Source organism: Cheilinus undulatus, linkage group 8 (assembly GCF_018320785.1).
Source record: "Cheilinus undulatus linkage group 8, ASM1832078v1, whole genome shotgun sequence".
NCBI lineage: Eukaryota > Metazoa > Chordata > Actinopteri > Labriformes > Labridae > Cheilinus > Cheilinus undulatus.
The window spans coordinates 5,948,847-5,966,147 of NC_054872.1; the positions used below are offsets into that span (position 1 = coordinate 5,948,847).

The 17,301-nt window shown below is 39.5% G+C and overlaps 1 protein-coding gene across 2 annotated transcripts in view; it reads right to left on the reverse strand.

The window, feature by feature from the left end:
* gask1a (golgi associated kinase 1A) overlaps nt 1–16,711 on the reverse strand; it is an 89,762-nt gene extending 73,051 nt beyond the window's left edge. For both annotated transcript variants that reach the window (XM_041792753.1, XM_041792752.1), the window contains exon 1: nt 16,328–16,711. In XM_041792753.1, the coding sequence (XP_041648687.1) occupies nt 16,328–16,330 (3 nt within the window). In that variant the 5' untranslated portion in view covers nt 16,331–16,711. The remainder of the gene's footprint in view (nt 1–16,327) is intronic.
* Nucleotides 16,712–17,301: the final 590 nt, after the last annotated feature.

The following is a 17,301-nucleotide window of genomic DNA, read 5'->3' on the forward strand; positions in this document are numbered from 1 at the left end:
ATAACAAAATGTCCAAGTGTCTGTTACATTTTGTTTTTTACAGATTGGCTATATGATGACTCAGGATGTGCATTCAAAGGGTCACTGGGCCTGATTCAACAATATCTACCTGAGATTTTCTTAAATTTGGCCTTCAGAAAGTCTCTAAGAGCAACCTACCTTGTCTGTGTTCTCAAGTTAAAGCATGTGCACACTTTTCCTAATTAGCAGACAGGAATGCTCCTTGTATACCCATATAAGGACATGAGACTGCAGGGTAGTGTGCAAACACAGAAGGCTCACTGCAGTGAGGAGAAGAAGTGAGATATCAGTTCTGTCCACATTAAAATAAACTGTAAAAAAGACGTCAATAGTTCTGAGGTGGCTGTAGTGCTGCTCCAAACGACACATGAAGGCCACATGAAGTTTGGAGGTCTGTAGAGATAGGCTCTGCAGAAAGTTGGTTACCTCTGCGCACTATGCCCCCTTTAGCATCTGCTGACCCCGCTCCATCATTTTACGTGGCCTACCACTTCATGGCTGAGTTGCTGTCGTTCCCAGTTGCTTCCACTTTGTTATAATACCACTGACAGTTGACTGTGGAATATTTAGGAGTGAGGAAATTTCACCACTGGACTTGTTGCACAGGCGGCATCCTATTACAGTACCACAGTGGAATTCACTGAGCCCCTGAAAGCGACCCATTCTTTCACAGATGTTTGCAGAAACAGTCTGCATGCCTAGGTGCTTGATTTTATACACCTGTGGCCATGGAAGTGATTGGAACACCTGATTTCAATTATTTGGATGGGTGAGTGAATACTTTTGGCAATATAGTGTATTTCTGATACTAGTATGGGAATCGGAACAACTTTAAGGAAAACTGATGACAAATTGAACAGATGGATTTCAGGAATGGTAATCAAAAAGCACAGAACAACTTCCAACGAGATTACAGGTCAACTCCAAGGTCAAGGTGCATCAGAGTCAGAACGTACCATCCATTGTTGTTTGTGCCAAAGTGGATTTAAGTCTCTGCTGCTCTGCCCATTCATGGTCTGTTCTTGACAATGTAACAATAGATTATTTTGCCTTTCTGGGTTTGATTTGTCATTCTTTTCAATATGATTTTATAATATTTTTCTTCCACCATGGATGAGTACTTTATAAAGCTAAAAAAAATTATGTTTGCTAAAGGATGTGTGTTTTCATATAAAATTCTGTGGCTTCCCATCTCATAAGTCAATTTATCCTCATCAGTGGCGGTGGAGTAGCTCTGTGTCCAACTGAAGCTTAGCTCTGTGACCTCCTGATGACCTTTTTGTGCAACATAATGAGATGAAATGTTCATACCATTTGGGAGTCTGTGCATTGTGTTGTATTTTGAAGTTGATTTGAAACTTTGCAGATTTAACAGCTGATTGGATCGACCTGCTCTCCCTGGATTTAACGTGGTTCAGAACTGAGAACAGATCCGGCACATATCTCTGGCAGAGCGGAGCGCTTCTGGGACACGCTGGAGACAGACTGAAGCAAGTGCAGTGGAATCACAAAGATTTGACTAGAAAGGGACAGTTTGCTCTGCAGCGGGCTTCACCATCAGATCACAGCGCTGGTGGAGTATGTGGAAATTAGAGGTGAGGAAGAAAACCTCAGTTTTCATGCATGCCTAAACGTGGACTAGATGTGCACAGCTTCTTTCTTTTTTTCATGCCCTATCATCATCATGTCTGCAAAGTTGACAGAAGATTCTAATAAATTCTGAACATTTTAACACTGGTTCGTCATAAAAGGCTTTATTTTATGCTATTTTGATGCATTGATTATAGACATGGTTTGGTTTGGATGGCCAAGAAAATCAAAACGCCTTCAGCCTCAGCTATCACCAGCCCAAAAGCATAAAAGGTTTTTAAAAATGACTGATGAATAGACTCGTTCCTTCTCTTTACAGCAATTAAGGAAACTAATTAGCTCACTCTCGAGCACTGACGTCCAAACTATTTGATTTTAAAGGCATCTCAAACATGTTTCCTCCCACTGTTTCTTTTCTATTTGTTCCGTTTTGGCTCTCTTTCTTTGGCTCCACTCCCCATAACTCCTCTCTGTCCTCCTTTGACTTTCTCGAGATTCATTGCCACAAAACCACCTGCAGAAACAAACCCTTACTGATGTAATTTTTATGATGTGGCATCCAACCTAGCAGTTTCATTTTAAAAGCGAGCCGTGGGGATCTACCTGCGCGCAGAAACCCAGTAAGTGCCGTGTGTGTGCCCGAGAGGAAGATGGATGGATAGTGTGAAGAGAGAGAGTGACACTGTTACTCAGCAGTGTTTTTTAAAGACTACCTCGCCTTGTCTAACTGCTCTGAGGAAGAACACAGCCAGTGAAAACCCATCAGGGATCATAAAGTAAATGTCTTTCAGCACTGAGCTGTGTAAGACCTCCAGAATAAAAACCACAGCAGCCTATAAACAGCGCTGTGTTTCCATACTTACTCCAGCCTTTATGTGTCACTCTGTTTATTCCCTGTTAACACCCCCCTCTCTACATTCCCCTTACCTCTGTCTGTCTTCCTCTTTCACCACCCACTACTCGGTTTACTTAAACAAGTCACACCGCACATCATGAGTGTTCAAAGATACACAAGCCGCCTCCTCGCAGAGACGAGCAGCAGATGGTTGTTTGGACAGCGTCCCTCCTGGAGTTGTACTCACAGCAGACTGAGTGGGAGGTAAAGTGTCTCTGAAACACTGTCACTGCACTAAAATCCCTCCTATTGTTCTCTGTCCAGTTGATCTTTACCGTACAAAGACACAAAGCTTCATTCATTCTGCACCACCACTCATACTCCGTTAAGGCCACAGGTTATAGAAGAGCATGTTTACATCGTCAGTCCTCTGCTGCTTCGCCCTTCTTCCACGCTGTTCCTTATTCACTCTGCACATTTGCATATCCTGTAGAAGAGTGATGAGACAGATGGTTTCATATTACAGCTTTCAATCACAACTGTGATGTGTGCACGTGCAATAGTTTCACAATGTTAGTCACATGACCTGCAGTACAATATGCCTAAGCTTCAGAGTCCTTTAAATCCCAATCTGGCAGTTTTCTTGTTTCTATAATGTGAATAAAAGTCTGTCTCATATCACCATCAGAGGTCAGAGGACTGAGCACTACAGAGTCTGAATCCCTTACATGAAGACGAACTCTAAAACGATAAAATATAGTAGAAAAAGTTTTTTTTTTTTTGTGATTTAATCATAGACTGTAGAAAAAACTGGACAAAGCCTGTGTGACATCAACCGCCTGCAATAGACGAACTCAAACAGCTCTTGAAGCCAATCTGCGGCGGCTTCCATATTGAGGTTGCTGTCTCAACCGAACTTTGGATCAATCTTATGGCCCGTCCTCTAAGCTTGACTTCCCGTCAGCTAGCTAGCTAGCATCCTAGTTGACAGAAGCGTAGCTTTTGTCTGTCAGTCAAATGAGACGCGCCAATCAGTCCGCAGTGAGGTTTTTTCTAAATATCATCTAAACCATTGTGGTACAAAAAAATTCACCCCCCTACAGTGAGAGCACATGAAGACATTAGCTAATGAGACACGTTTGGTTTTCTGAACCAGGCTGTAAACGGCTTTTAACATGTTTTCAGATGGGACTTCCTGTGTTTTGCAGCCAGCCTCAAGTGGACACTCGCTGTATTGCAATATTTTTACTTCCACATTGGCTTCATTTTTCAGGACTGGAGGTTGCCACTTGGATTTAATTAAAGAAGTTCAACTTGCATGTATTCTAGGTTTATTACACACAAAGTGACTTGATGATTATGCCTTACAGTTCACAAAAATAATGATAAAACTGTGTATCATGATAATAGAATATGTGAAAAGGGCTCTAATCAGCGAATGAACTCAGAACACCTGCAGAGGTTTCCTGAGCCTCCAGTCTCTCACCCCTGTTCTTTACACACAACCACAACCATAAAGAAGACTGTTAACTTGACTTTTGTTTAGAACAGGAGTTCTCAACTTTTTCAGCCTGTGACCCCCAAAATAAAGCTGCCAGAGACTGGGGACCCCCACTGTACCTGAAGGTGGTTGAACACAGCCATGCACAGTCAATAATGGGGGGGGTTCTGGGACCCAGCCAAAGTTGGAGCCAGCAAAATCATGGTCCATTGTAAAGTTAAGCTGCGGTATTTATATTTATCCTGAATAATAACAACTCTTATCAAAGAAACACATTTTAATTCATTTGTGTAGTAAGTAGCCCTCTTTAAAAAATGTAAATCCCTTTGTTGAAAACAGAGTTAAAATAAATTTAAAAATAGCTAAAATGGGATAATAATGGCAAGAAATGGTGGGAAAAGTGGTGAAATTGGATTTTAAAAGTAGCAGAAATGGGTTAGAAATTGCCAAAAAAGAAAAGATAAAAGTGGCAAAATAACAACCAAAAAAAAGGCAAAAATGGGTTGAAGTGGCAAAAATGGGCATATTAAGTGGTAAAAGGGGATTCAAAAGTAGCAGAAATGGTGCTAAAGTAGCAAAAATAGTTGGAAATTAGGTGAAATGGGATGAAAATTGATATAAACTGGCAAAAAAAAGGCTTTGCTAATGCAGAAAAAGTCAGAGACTGGCAAAAATGGGCATAACAAATTGTGAAATGTGGCTTAAAAAGTGGTAAAAGGGGTTAATAGTGGCAATAATGTGCCAACAGAGCCAACAATAGTCAGAGAGTTGCAAGATTTGGTTCAGAAGTGGCAAAAAACAGGCAGAAAAATAGTGGTGGAAAGGGTTTAAAATTCACAAAAAGTGGGTTTTAAGTTGAAAAAATTTGCTAAAATTTATAAAATTGGTGGGAAAAGTGATGAAAACAGGTTAAAATTTAGTAAAATTGATGCAAGTGGCAACAGTGTAATTTAAAGGTTCTTAGTCTTTTTAAGCCATCTTGGAGACCCCCTCTCAGTGTCTTGTGACCCCAAATGGGGTCCCAACCCAAACATTGAGAACCCCTGGTCTAAAAGACAATCACTGACACCCCCCATAAGAAGGGCAAGCCACAGAAGGTCATTGCTGAAAGGGAAGGCTGTTTTTGTAGCTAAGAGAGAAAGAACTGGATCATTGCTCAAATCAAGGTCCCAGAGTCCTCAAGGTTACAACACGGCTACACTGAATTCATCCAAGCCATGTGAGCAGCATGCATGTGCCCTCCACTGCCTGCTAGCTCTATGAAACACATGGTCTTTTAATAGAGACTGCACTTAAAACACCTCAGCTACTTCAATGCAGACCACTCTTTCTGGATGACTTTTATAAAATGAGTTAGAGCAGTTGTCTTAAAAGTGATGACCTCATCCAGCTACAGACCACAAGTGAATCAAAAAGCATTCTGGGTACTCCTGAAGCATAAAGCTAGTTAACTGTAGCTTTTCTCCCTCAGAATGACTAATTCATCCACGAAACATAGATGGTGGTTTCCTGTTTTCATTATGAAAATGAGAAACTATTCATGTTTCAATGTAATATTTTCTTATGAACTGTGTTTAAGGAACTTTGGGTATTTCATGGCTGTAATGAACAACTTGAATGCAAATGAGTGCAGTCCGGTCACATCAGTTTGTCTCAGAGCCCTATTGTTGTACATTCATGCTCCAGGGATCACTTACTGAGACTGAGTCATCATTAGTGTCATTAATTACCCATGTGCCTCTGCTGCTGTGACACACTTAAACGTCTGCTGTGGAAAATCTCTATCAGGTCTGGAAAAACGTCAGACATCCCTGCAGATACTGACCGTGATCTTTGATTATGAATTTGAGCTAGATTTGTTGATTCTTATAATTCTTACAGACCCACTGACAACGTGGAATAGAGTTTCAGGTTAACAATAATTACAGATGTATTCTGCTGGTGGCAGCATGTCCTAAACAGATGAAGAGCTCCAATCAGCTGTTTCTGATCAGCTGTTGTCAGGCTGATCTCATCAGGTCATCCAGCAGCAGCTGTCCACTTATTCTGCTGCCAAATGAGAGAGTGAAAACACTTTCTACCCATGTCATTAAAGCATTAATGTTATAAATGCAACTACATAGAAAACTTTAAGTCATCCTGCAGCTAACACTCAGTACAGAACAACGCACAAACACAGTAAGGCAGGAAAGACAATCAGAGGCCGGAGAAGATGCCTTTTCTAATTTATTCAGACATTTAGGAGGAAAATGATAGCTCTTAATTGTCTTTGCTAATATTAATAATCCCAAGTAAAAAATGACAATTCTAAAAAAAACAAAATCAAATTAAATTAATTTGAAATGTTGACAACACTTTGAGCTCAATAACTTTTATAGAAGACTTTAATACCTATTATTCATCACAACAGATGGCTGTGATTTTATACATATGAAACCATGTTACCAGTACAAAACCCTGAGCAGAGCTGGAACCCACTGCAGACAACCTCACATGACTGAAACTTACAGCAGGGGTGTCAAACTTGAGGCCCGAGGGCCAAATCTGGCCCTTATACAGTTACAGATCATATCATATCATATTTTCATTATTACTGGCCCACCGGTATCAGGTCTGCAGATTTCCTCCAGTATAAAAATGTAAACTAGCCATGAAGATTTAAAATATCCTTGATGATTCATAAAAATGAGAAAAGTAAAGAGTAAATAAGATAAAAAGTCAGGGATGTAGGAAAAGGAATCTGTGTTTTCATATTTTCAATTGAGCATCTCACAATAATGACTTAAAGTTATGGTTTTGACTTTTGTTTCATATTTTGACCTTTCAGAGTCACAGTTTTAAATCTAAAGTCATATTTGACCTTTAAAATGCATTATTTTAAATTTTATCTCAGTTTTTTTACCTTTTAAACTCATGATTTGGACTTTTACTTCATATGTTATTCCTGCCAACTCCTAACTTTAACTTTTATCAGAAATGGATGGATGGATGGATGAATGATGGATGGATGAGGGATGGATGGATGGATGGATGGATCCATAATGGATGCATGGATGGATGCATGGATGGATGGATGGATGGATGCTTGGATGAATGATGGATGGATGAATGAGGGATGGATGGGGGATGGATGGATGGATGGATCCATAATGGATGCATGGATGGATGCATGGATGGATGCATGGTTGGATGGATGGATGGATGCATGGATGGATGCATGGATGGATGCATGGATGGCTGGATGGATGGATGGATGGTTGGATACATGGATGGATGCATTGATGGCTGGATGGATGGATGGATGGATGCATGGATGGATGGTGTTAAAATAGAACCAGTTTAAGTAAGACAGCTGGGGTATAATGATCTCGGTTTAAAATGGGGAACAAAATATATTTTTACATGCAGATTTAAAAACTACATGGTGATCTTTAGACAGATTAGCTGAAGGAAGACACTCTAAACAAAATACTGGCATACAGAAAAACAACGGATCTAATATAAACAAAGTTTTTCCATGTTTATTCTATTTCACAACCATCACTGATGAACCAGGCTGATGTGAACCTTCAGGCTTAAACCCAGGTCTACATAGCATCAGGAAACTTGATCTCTGACTACAGTTTCAAAGGTCCACTGTGTCTTTCAGATCTCTGTCTACTCCAAATATCCCTAATTTAGGTGGATATGGTGAGGTTTCTCCTATTTTCATCTGCTTCCCATGGGGAAGACATTTCCAAGTCCTGCAAAACAGTCTTGTTACAGACTGAGTGATGTCAGTGCATTCCCTCTATTTTTGGTGCAATTATGAATCATCAATACAAGCTGTAAGCTCCGGAGAGGACTGGAAACGGTACTGGCAGCCGGTGGGCTACAAAAAAATCCAGATTTGCCAAAGAGAAGAATTTAGAAGTGGCAGTACTGCATGCAGAGCGTACCAGCCCACTTAAAGCTCTGATTTAGGCAACGGTTTATGGTGGAATTCAGTCATGGAGAGAAAAATAAAGTAATTTATTATTATTAACAAAACTGTTTCAGTTATTTCATGCAAAAGCTCCTTCTGTTGCATGATTTAATCAGTTATTTTCACACGGCCATTTTGAAATTATGTGGTTTAATGAGAAGGAAAATTGTATGGGTTAATGGTGTTGCTGATTTAATCATTAAAGAACATTTTTGAGAGAGATGAATGAGAGACAAGGAGTTTTATTTTCATGTTTATGTTGCAAAGAGAAATTCTGTTCTAAAAATACTTCACTTTACCTTAATGCACTGTTGAAATAAATCTTAAAACTTGCAGGAAAAGCAGGTCAAAATTTGTTGGTCATGAATTTATTAAGTCAGCAACCGGAGAAAAGAAGGTTGCAGAAATGAAGTAAGCAGTCAGCTGTTTGGCTGGTCTGTGTGCAAACCTTGATTCAGTCATTATTTTATATTTTTATCATAGATTTATGTGAATAACTTCACATTCCTCTTATAACATACTTAGCTCTTGATCATACTCTCTAATGTATACATAAGGCCAATGCCCTCTAGCCTGTGTGCGTCCCATAAATCCCAGCAGTGACTGTGTTAGGGTCACGGCTCTAAAGTAAATCTGCTTGAGAGTCTTTCTGCAGGACTCTGCAGATTTTCAGGGGACACACGCTGAGATTTCATGAGTCATTCATAATGTAAGAAGGCCAGGAGTGCTGAGCCCTGGGTCAGAGTAGATCCAGGCTGTAGATGTGGAGAGTCTGCTCATGTATTATGGTTGTCTCAAGTCTATGTGCTGCCTTGGGCAGAATTGTTAATTATAGCCCTAAACCTGAGTCAATAACTAGGCTGACACTTCCTGTGATGTAGCTTGGTTTATGTAACTGGAATGAATGTCGGTATGATTGCTTTTGCACAGATAATTTCCAGAATAAATAACGATGCAGCTGCTGGCAGCCTCTGTGTGATTGTTCAGAGTAATTTCAGGTATTAATCAACTCAATCAGAAGCCTCTAGAATCACAAATCCACTGTATTTCTAACCATGTTCATGTAGTAAACATCTTCTGAATACCAGAATACCTTCCTTTACATTCCAATGCAAAGATTCACACAGCGTAGCACTCTAGCTAATATTAATGAGGTCATTTTCATCTGTTGTCCTTGCTCGTTGTGAAATGTGTGGCTTTGTCACCTCCCTGTGCGTGATGGTGTTCATTCATGAGAATATGTCTGTGTCTGTGAATCAGTGTGAATCTGTGAATCAGTCTGATTAGATGATTCAGACGGAGCTAGATCTGGACCAGGACTGACGTCAGAACTTTTAAATCTCTGCTAACAACAGAACAAACATCAGTCTGTGGATCTGAGCATCAGAGTCTTTAGTTACCTGTTTAGACCAGACGTTGGATTGTGGGTGTGTTTATTTAGTTACGTCAGTTACATACATAGAGAGCATCTTTGTAAGCTAAGCCAGACTGAGAATCAGAGTTTGTATATTCCCTTTCATGGGGAGATCAGTGTCTTAACATCAGGGCTTAAAAAAGATTAAAAAGTTTCATCCTGATTAATCTCAGGATTTCTGTAGTTAATTGTAATTGATGCACCCTTTTTAGACCCTTTAAAAATTCCACTTTTGCATTTAAAAGTGGGTTGTGTAATTTTGACTTTTCTACTGTATTAAATTTAGGGTTTGGATGCAGGCCTGCTTTTATAGGGAGAGTAAGATTTAGGCTGAATCCCAATTCTCCCCTAAACCCTCAATCTTAACCCTCAGTCTCAAAATGCAGGTTTTCCTGAGAGTTGAGTTAAGGGGCGAGTTTGAGGGCTCTATCTCCCTCAGTTTTGAGATGTTCCTGGAGCTTCCTTGGTATTGAGGGTTATCGCTCAAAGAAAGATGGCGGGGAACGCGGGGCAGAAATCGAGCTACAAATGTAAATTCTTTAACAGAGATCTAAAAATTACGAAAACCACTCCAATATCTTAGTTAAATGTTATTTTATGGATTATTTGCCTTTTTGTAGCGTAACATTTACTTTTATTTTATGATCGTAAGCCGGTAACCATGCTGTCGTGGACAAGCCTACGAGTTACAACTGCTGTTTTGCATCAGCTACTGGCCGTGTTATACGGTGACTTTCAGCTGAATATGTCGTGGTTGTGGTGTTTATACATTATTTGGTTGAATATTAACATGCTCTCATTCTTCTTCTTCCTCTGAATTGACAGACTAAGCAGCTTTGGTACATTACTGCCCTCTACAATCTGAAATGGTAACTGCTATTAAGGGGTGTCCCATTTCTAAGTCACGAGATGGTCCTTACACTTGGTTTTGAGGGACGAGTTAAGACTGAGGGCTGAGCTTGAGGGTAAGATTGAGAGTTAAGGGGAGAATTGGGATTCAGCCTTAATGTGTGATTATTATTAGGTCCCTCATCTTATGTATTTTTCAAATTTAAGCAATAAACCTTTCTATATTATAACCTACAATCAGTCAGGAACACTGTCATCATAAATTCACCATTTTAGTGGTTAATGGATGTTCAGTTTTACTTGCTAGTGAAGGCTCTGCTCATAAGATGCTCTCTGGGTTGGTCAAGCAGATACATGTGTGAATATGTGTACTGAAAACATTGAAATTATTTCAAAAGCAATTACTCCATAGTAGTAGTGGGGGGGGGGGGGTGGTTTCCATATTCTAATGCTAAGCTTCATCAATATTCGATAGAATTAACAAGGGCAGGTCATTAAAAAAACAACTTAATGCAGTTATTTTTGGTCATATTGTAAATTTGTTATCAGATGCTATATTGAAGGAGATTCTAATTTTTATGTCTCTTAGTTTGATTAAAAAAACCTACATAAAACACAAAAGGAGGATTTTTGTAAACCATTCTATAAAAACAGACACTTGAATGTTTGCATAGTGTGCATAAAATCTCTGCTGCTGCTGCTGCTGCAAAAAAGTATTAAAGTGGAATTTTCACTCATTTCAAGTTAATGAAATATTGCATCTTCTGTGGTTTGTAAACTGCAGCAGGCCATACTGCGATTTAATCTAATTTGCAATTAATTGCCCAGCCCTATTATGGACTAAAAAGGATATAAGTGAACAGTAAAAAGGTAAATGTTTGAAAACAGATGTTTCAGATGGCTTTTGTCTCATCCACTAGGTTCTATGTGAGTTTTAAAGTGGAATAAGACATTAAAGAGCTGTGGTGGACTTATTTTACATCACTGTGTCTGCAGGGAGACGCTGCCAACGCCAATATGACGTTCTTTCAGAACTGAGACTTTTCTCACACGTGCATTACCCTTCCAGTGAATTGATAATTACTGTGCTTAATTACAATGTGAGTCTCTTTAGATTTTTTACCAGTGATGCACAATAAGTCTTTTTTCCATTAGTCTTTCAGACATGCTCTACGTGTGCACTACAAGACGATGCACACATTTAAAGCAGTGATGATGGTGCAAAATTCAGCTGGTTGTGGATTACAATGCCAAGATTTTTTTGAGTCTGTCCAACAGATGATGACTTCTACCCTGTAGAACACGGGTGTCAAACTCAAGGCCCTTTAATTAGTGCTAGTTTCTTTTCCCAACAATTTATTACTAGCAAAAATGAGGTTAATAGTTTGGTTAGGCCCTCAGGTTAGACCCTGATTCAGAATCCGGCCCCTGCTGCGATTGAGTTTGACACCCCTGCTGTAGAAAAGCTCTTTTGGACCAGTAGTTAGGCGTACCAGGTGCCAACATGAACTCACTGACACCTCAGGTAAACACTGCTAACAACTGGTTCATGCTACAATCTCTGCTTCTGTCAGAGCAGATACTGACTGATACCAAAGTTGGTGCATCCCTAATTTTTCTGAACAGTGTTATGTAAACGCAGCCTTAGTGAGTAGATGTATAAAAGAGAAGAGAGATAAAGGAAACCAAACAATCTTATAAAACTTGAGGCGGTGTGTAGAGGCACCTGGTACAGATTCAGTGAATCCACTCAGTGAAAGCACCTCTACCCTCTGCACACAGATGTAGACGTGCAGGAACAGAAACGTCCAGCTGAAAACACAATGAGTGGCAGATGGGCAGCAGAAAGACCAGCTATGTGAAAGCTGTGTGTGCTGAATTCCAGCATGGACCTGTAACTGAGGAGGGAGATAAACCTGAGCTGTGCTTTGCTGGAGTGGTTATGAGTTAAACAAATGATCCACAGTTAAAGTGGATGTGCAAACAACTGTAGAGCTCCTGTCTTTGTCACCCTCACACATTACAGTTTCCAACAACAGTCTAAATCAGTGCAGTCATATGTTTTTCATTTCAATTAGCCTCCACAGGAAGTGAAGAACATTCAGCAGCTTTTTAGAAATGTCCCAAAACTAAGTTTCAGCATGACAAAGAAGAAAAAAAGAAGAGCAACTGGAGAGGAAGTAGAAAAAAGAGAAGACAAGGAGACAAAAATAAGGAGAAGTGAAGAAAAAGAGAGGAATGGGCAGAGTTTTTCTCCATGTGGCAGTTCAAACCGGCACTCTGTCTGCTCTGCATATGGAACCAATTTGAAACGTGAGACTGCAGACGGCATGAAAGACGGACCATCGGCAGATAGGAAGCACTGTTTTTACTTTAAAGCACAACATTTCTGAAAGTTTACTTCATCAAGGAAAAAGAAAACCTGGAAGAATGCATAAATTAGCATGGACTGAGCTGTTAGTTAAGGATCAGATTTCTACGTTGTTAGTGAAGAGTCACATTGTGGTCGCATTTTCTTCTTCTCTGTGTTTCTATTTATTCCCTGGATAATTGCACTCTGCAGACCAACAGACTGACAGATGGATGTTTGTATATTTTTATCTGTTAAACTCCTAGAAATTCAGTTCTTTGGTATTTTCAAACATAACTTCTTAAATTAATCATTTTAACATAAAATGAACACAGCTATGATGATTTACAAACAGGAATTTTCAAAATAAAAAAAATATCATTGGGCTTCTATGGCCCTAGCTGAGATTTATCAGTACTGCAAACAGATATCCATCCATCCATCCATCCATCCATCCAGCATCCATCCATCCATCCTGGTCACCGGTCAGTGCAGCCAGGACTGACATAGAGAGACAAACAACCAGTGATACTCACACCAACAGACAATTTAGACAAACCAATCCACAAAACAAGCATGTCTTGTTTTATAGAGAGAGCCAAATCATGCACCTGGAAAACCATAGACTGTAGAAAGAATTGGACAAAGCCTGTGTGATGTCAGCCGTCTGCTTACAACAGGTGGACTCAAACAACTTTTGAAGCCAATCCCATATTAAAATCGCCGTCTCAACTGAATTTTGGATCAACCTAACGGCAGACAAGAGACCAACCACTGAGCTAGACTTCCTGTCGGCTAAGCCAGCACTAAAGCTAGCCTAGTGGTAGCGTCTGCCTGCCTAGCTACCTGTCAATTAAATAAGACACGCCAGCATGCAGTTAGATTTGTCCTAAATATGATTTTTAAACCCCGCTGTAAACCAGTTTATCTCTAGTGTAAAAAACTGCTTTTTAACATGTGTTGTGTAGGGGACTTCAGGGGTTTCTGCAGCCAGCTTCAAGTGGACACTTGTGGTATTGCAATTCACATCTGCAAAAGCCCACTCTAAACCAGGAACCTTCTTGTTAGCTGACAGTAGGGCTGCAACAACGATAAAATCGATAAAAATTGATAATTTAAACAGGAGAAAAGAGGAAAAGCTTGAGCTGCAGTCACATGGCGACAGGAGCTGTTGGGTGTGTGTGTCTGTGTATGTGTGACAGAGAGAGTTTGTGTGACCGTCCATGAGTGTGGGTCGGTCTGACAACAGGCATCGACGAACTAACGGTAGCTTGTTGAATACGAGAGTGATAAATGTTTATAAGTTATCATAATATCGATAACTTTAAGAGGCTAAGGCTTACCCGTGGCTTCTCTGAGATAAATAACTGCAGGAGGACGTAATAAAAGCAGAATCCCACTATAAGAGTCTGTCATTCTAATCATATCCTCAGGCTGTTGTCATTAGTATGATCTTAAAGTGTTTATGTATGTTTGTAAGGAGGGAGGCAAAGTTTTATCATTTTAATTTTTAAAAATAATTTAGTCTATTTTTTGTGTTTATTCTGTGGATGTATGTTAATGTTGTGCTTTGACATCTGGCTTCTTTTCACTTCGGTTGAGTATTTAAATGTAAATTGAACCCTTGACAGCTTAGGTACCAATTCATTTCCTTTTATTGCTTGAAAAGCTGTCATACCGAGCTGCTCCTACTTCATGCTAACTGCCAACTAGTGGTGGACGTATCGATCCCAAAGTATCAATATATCAATATTTACAAAGTACTAACTGTCCACAAAAATGCAAAGGTGAGTCACCATTTCCAGTGTTGAACATCTTTTCATCTGAAAGTTATAAAAAACTGATAAAAGGAGAGGATGTTATATTCATGTCTAATCTGCACCGCTCACTTTCCATCTAAAGACATTTTTCATTGAGCTAAAGACACAGCTACCGCTGTTAGTCATTAAAACCAGGAAAGAAATGAGTTCAGTATCTGACTCTGATGCATGTGCGATTTATTTTGATTTACTTTGAGAGTGTACTTCTAAATCTGTTCCCCTTCATTTCTGTTTACTAGTTTTTCACCAATAATTTGACTGCCTTTTCCAAAAATGTAGATTGTTGCTTGTAGCATTTTCCAAACCACACGTTGAATAGTACACAGATTAATTCACTAATTTAAAAGTCCAACCATTAGGTACAGTGGGGAAACAAAATAGATAAAAACAAGTCCCATATTACTAAAAAATATATATAAATTAAGTTAAAATCCTGCTTTGACATGTTTTACTCTGGGTACTTAGTTAATACTTAAAGATAGCTCAAAAAAAAAATTAGTTTGATTCATTAAGACTGATACATAAATGATACATTATGTTTTCTGAGTTTTTATTGGCCTTATTTATATCAATTAAATAATAATGTGTACTGCTGCTTTTATAAGTAAAAAGTATCATATGGAGTATCGGTGATACTGCTCCTGTCTTTACTTGGTATCAGATTTAAATTTTGCAGTATCCCCCACCATTACTGCTAACCCTCTCATACTGAGTTTCCGTTAGCCGCCATTTGCCGGTCATTGGCCGGTTTCAAGAGCAGATGTCCGCCAGATAAAAATATAACCGGTCAAAATGTCTGGCAGAAAACATGCCAATGACCAGATAAGTAAATACTGACTGCTTGCATATTATATTTTGTGTAACCTAGAAGATATGTTGCGAGAATCCTTTAATATAAACTAAAACTAGCCTAATCTTACTACATCTACTGTCCTGCAGTGCTGGGGTTGTCTATCTCCTCAAACAGCAAACACATGGCTAATTACGTTGTGTATGTATGCAAGATGACGTGAATGACATCAAACCAAGCCTATCTCTGAGCGTGCTCAGTACTGCTGGAGGCTATGCAGGGAAAATTTGACCAGAGCTTTCTCGTAATGTAAGTGAGATTTTCCTGGTTAACCAAAGGCTTAAAACCATCAGCGGCATGGAAGGATTATGAGTTAGTCATCGCTGCGAGTAATGGAGAGGCTGAAACAAAGGGAACTGAATAGCAGAGCGTCGTAAACACCGATGCAGCAGCAGAGAGAGAGAAAGAGGCCTACGTCAAGCAGAGCTGTAGTGGACTTCGATAAACTACCTCTGACCAATCCTCAGATAAAGTTGGATTGTAGTCAACACAGAATCACATTGTGCAGAACGGCATGGACCGCTCTATCTCTCTTCCCTGTAGCTGGTTGTTAATGCTACATAAGACAAACTTTACACTTCATGCATAGTACAATCAAATACAAAATTATTCTTTTGCTTCTCTTAATAGAAAATACTTTCCAGAAACTACATAGTACACTTCTAAAGACAAGTTTAGAGTTTACTCTTTAGACCCAGGAGTGAAATTCAGATCAATTTGTTGAGTGTGACTTATACACAGCCACAGACAGACAGATAATAATTGTTATGATGCTGACAGGCTACAGTTAAGAGAAAATAAGATTTATAATAAACAGAATAAAAACATGATTTGAGACAGTTTGTGAACCTTGTCTGAGAACTTCACAGGTAGCAGTCTATTTTTAGTTAATATTATCTTAACATGCTGGACTTGTTGATTTGAAGCTCACACCTATGATAGGTCATTTATAACAGCAGCAGCAGCACTAACAGCTGTAGGAGAAAGACTCTTTGTTCTAATTGCCTAGGATAGAAAATAAACTCCTCCAGTTTGACTCATAAGTGAACTCAGTCCTTCTGCTGACTCAGCACTCTGCGGAGCTCCAACTTTTCTCTCAGCGAGGATGAAACGGTAACACGACAAAGACTCACCATCCGCGGTCGAGTTCATTCCTCAGCAGCCTCCCAGAATCCGACCTTTATCTCACAAACATCCTGAAGTTTGATGGATCTCCACGCGGACAGCCGGTGGTCCTGAAGCTGCACACGCGCGCGCTCACCCCACAACTTTAGTTTGGGGAAAAAAACAGAAAAACAGAAAGTTTCCTCGGATAACTAAACACTCTGTGTCGTTCTGACAACGCTCCTCTGTGACAAAGGTAACATCCACACACGGTCGTTTTCTCCGCTTCCAGCTAAAAGTTTGATCTCCAGGCTGTCGCGAGCCCAGCCTCTTCTCCTCAGGGAACGCGCTGCTCCACGCGAGCGTCTGGGAAAGCTGCTTTTCAAAGTAAAAGCCCCAGTGTTTACACAGGAACAAAGTCTGCTTGGAGTGAAATGTGAGTCTTCCTCTCCTTTATGAAAACGGTTCAGCTCACAGCCAGAAAAAAAGACAGAGATAGTGAATAACCCCGCCTAGAAACTAAGAAGGAGATTTCAATATTTAACGTTATTGACGGAAAATCACATAAAACCACAGTTTTCAAGAAGCGTGTGTCATTCTGATCGAGTTTTATGTTCTTAGCTTTGTAACGGGAAGAAAAACATCTCAGTATTAGGCTAGAGTTTGGTCGTTTGGTTAAATGACTGTTTCAGTGTGGAAAATACATTTTTATTATGTTTACATCATTAAAGTAGGAAGACAGCAGCTATCTTAAACACAGAGGCAAATACACAACACATTAAACCTCAAAATGAGACAGTATGACTGTTCTGATGAATTTATTGTTATTATTATTATTATTTATTAAGTGTATGGAAGCCCATTCCCGCCAAATTAAAAAGAAATGTGAAAGTGAGGCAATAATTGAAGAAACTCCTAAAGAATCCTAAATTGAAATGATGACATAAAAGTCGTAATTGACTTTTTTTTAACAAATGTCATGGTTTTGACTTTTTATCTCATA